The sequence below is a fragment of the Volvox carteri genome, assembly GCF_000143455.1.
Source record: "Volvox carteri f. nagariensis unplaced genomic scaffold VOLCAscaffold_17, whole genome shotgun sequence".
Classification (NCBI taxonomy): domain Eukaryota; kingdom Viridiplantae; phylum Chlorophyta; class Chlorophyceae; order Chlamydomonadales; family Volvocaceae; genus Volvox; species Volvox carteri.
In genome coordinates, this window is record NW_003307560.1 from 1,023,512 (window position 1) to 1,026,505 (window position 2,994).

A 2,994-nucleotide genomic window follows, 5' to 3' on the forward strand; every position below is an offset into this window, starting at 1 on the left:
CTGTCGGGCGATTAACTGGTCGGTTGCTATCGGTTGTGGTGTCGTGACTCTTCCGTGTGCCGTAGTTTGTGGAGCATCATCCTATTGTGTTTTTCATGTCGCGGTACGGTACGGTACGAGGATTAGTGATAACTGCACAGTGGGCTTTGGCCGGAGGCTGGCGGCACAGCAACAGCAGCAGCAGCACTGTGTCGTACCGTCGAGGTATATTGCGCGCTTGATTTGCTATGAGCCGGCAATAGACACAACACACGCTGACTTGTCCACACACACGCCCTCCCCGCTTGTTTCTCACTGTATGTCCGCATGAACCTGGTCCTGCAATCAACATGATGGTCCTGCTGCTGCTGCTGCTGCTGCTGCTGCTACTGCCGGAGTTGAGTACCTTCAAGAGCTGCGATTACTGGCGGGTGCCTGAGGGAAATTTCTTGCGAATCTGTATATGGCAAGGAGCAGAGGGTGCGGTTAGGCCAGAGGTGAAGCCAGTGCGGCGGCGGTGGTCGTGGAACTGGTGGCGGTGGATGGCGCGATGGACATGGATAGGGTGTCTATATTTTAGATTCGGCCCCGGTGACCTATTTCCATGTGGGTTCGAGCCCCACCGTGATCGAGGCTACAGCCGAGCTCGCGGCTAAAGCTTCACCTTGTCAACACCTCTCTATTTTCTCGTTTTTATCCAATAGATATGTCTAGCAGAAGATAAGGAGAAACTGCAGTAGCAGCAAAGTGCGGTTGTCCGATACGCGCTGGATGAGAAGCGGCGCCAGTAAGCGCCACATCCAGGCCGCGTGCCGTTGGTGTGTAAGTATTTCAACAGTTCGTAGCGCCCGCGTGCGCTTTGGTCGTCAAGCCCTGCACCCGCGTCGGCTCCCTTGTTGTGTGCACTTCGGTATCTTACCGTTACATTGCCACCATTTATCTATGACGCGGCAATTGTCATTTTAGGAGACTTCGGACTGGAAAAATCACCTGCAAAATTGAAAATAAACACAGGAAGGCAGGATCTGCCAGGTAGCGGCTGCAGGGTGAAGATATGAACCCCCTGTCCCATACATCATACATACACTCTCTTGCACTTGGATGTGTCGGACCGTCTGTCTTGCAGCCACCCTGTGGACCACTATCAGGCTACCGCAGCTCGGTCGGCATCATGAAGGCAGCTGCTGATTACATATTGTCACTTGGTGTTGGGATGACAGCACAGTGATGGAGCTGATCATGAACTTGTTGGGGCAAGGGATGGATGGCAACAAGTGATAGGGAACGGAAATGTGGCGGGAAGGGGCTAACGGGCGAGGGTGAACGGGAGGGATATAGGGTGATAGGGAGCTGGGCGGTGCACGATCTCGCTGCTCACAGCAGTGCTGGGTGACAATGATGGTGCATCGATGGATGACCTTGAAAGAAGAAGCTACGGATGGCTTAGCCCTGTCAAAGGAAAGCTCCCCATGATAGTTCCATGGCGCCCTTGTTCGGGCCGCAGTCCCTTTTGTAAGCAAACGTGACTTAAAGCACCTTAGATACTCAAGAAGAACTTCAAGAACCATAACGCTGTATCAATAGCTCTTGGCACTTCCGCCATGGGCAGATTACGTCAATCGCCCGCTATGCCACATAAGCAAAAATGAAGCAACGGCCTTCATGATAACTTGACCTGTTGTTTGCAAGGGCTTGCACTTAGGGATCTTGCTTCCGGGGAGGACGTAACCAGGTGCAGAGGAACGGAGGTGAACGTGATAATGCAGTGACATACAGCTATAATATAAAAGTTTAATAGGCTAACTGTCGACAAAGTGAGTTCGCCGAACTGCACCTTACCAACACACTTGGATTTGCAGCTGTTGCGCCGTACAATTTAGCTGGCCTCTGACAAAAGGCACCTCCCATAGCACTTCCAGCTCCATTAGCAAATGTGCACAACGTCCGATATTTGATCACAGGCTTTCACCCAACGTTTGAGCCCTTCTTTTCGGCCTGTTCCAGCTCTGGTGCGTCCGTAAAAGCTGCTAGTTTCCTACATATGACCAGCAAATGAGGAAGCCTGAACAGCTGCGCGGCGCCCTGAGAAGCTGCTGTGGACCCTGCAAACGTTTGCAAGGTACTGTTCGTTGCAAAACCTTCATGCTGTAGCCGCCGCACTTCAGTTCCATTGCTCTAATTTATTACGCGGTTAGATCAAGCATTTCTTTATTGAACCCCTGCTGACGTTGCTTCAGGCACAGCGTCGCCGCTTCATGGACATGGACTTGCCTGACTCATCTGTGAGGGCAAGGTGCGACTTGCGGCAACTCATTTTTTTGAGGTGAGATGCTTGCTTCTCGAGCTTGTGTATGGATCTTTGAAGCACAAGGGGCTTTGTCGACGGGCTTTCGACGGGCATGTGTTTGTGCAGCGCTCTGCTGCAAGAATATGGGCGTATGAGGCGTTTGAGCGTAATCCCGACAGTTGTGCTTTAGCTGTGTAAGGAGCCTACGAAGGCTGAAAGCTAGGCGGTCTGGCAGGAAAGTACACGTCGTTAGGCGAGACATGACCACTTCGTCCGATGTCCGTGACCTTCCTCGCGACAGAGACGACTGCTCATTGGAGTTGCCCAAGACCTTCCAGATCGACCGCGTTCCACCTGGCAACGAGAATCTCTGCGTACACCACATTTCAACTCTCCAAGACCCCAGTGCGATGTTGCGTCGGCGTGAAGCAAGGGCCCCCATTGTCAACGCTTCTAATCAACGCAGTCAAGCTCACATCGTCTTCCGCTGCCGGTGAGTGACGCCGGATGCACGGTCGCCCGTACATGTCGTACGTTAGTTAGAACGCGCCTAGATTTCCGGCCGTGAGGCCGTTACACGTCGTATCAAGGTCGGCCATCGTTCTTGGATTCTATGGGTGAAGGCGCGTTGCANATGGATAGACGAGTTGGTGACGGAGGGGGATTTCGGTATGAAATTGTTGTACCTTGGTAAGGTGCGGCGTGTAGGGAGTACGGCATGGAGGTCT

The 2,994-nt window shown here is 52.7% G+C and overlaps 1 protein-coding gene across 1 annotated transcript in view; it reads left to right on the forward strand.

Annotated features, from left to right (window-relative positions):
• The window catches only part of VOLCADRAFT_90557 (uncharacterized protein), a gene marked incomplete at both ends in the record, with an annotated part of 11,957 nt that overhangs the window by 4,036 nt on the left and 4,927 nt on the right, over window positions 1–2,994 (forward strand). Inside the window, 2 exons of the mRNA XM_002950034.1 lie at window positions 2,217–2,272; window positions 2,568–2,759. Of these exons, the coding sequence (XP_002950080.1) occupies window positions 2,217–2,272; window positions 2,568–2,759 (248 nt within the window). The remainder of the gene's footprint in view (window positions 1–2,216; window positions 2,273–2,567; window positions 2,760–2,994) is intronic.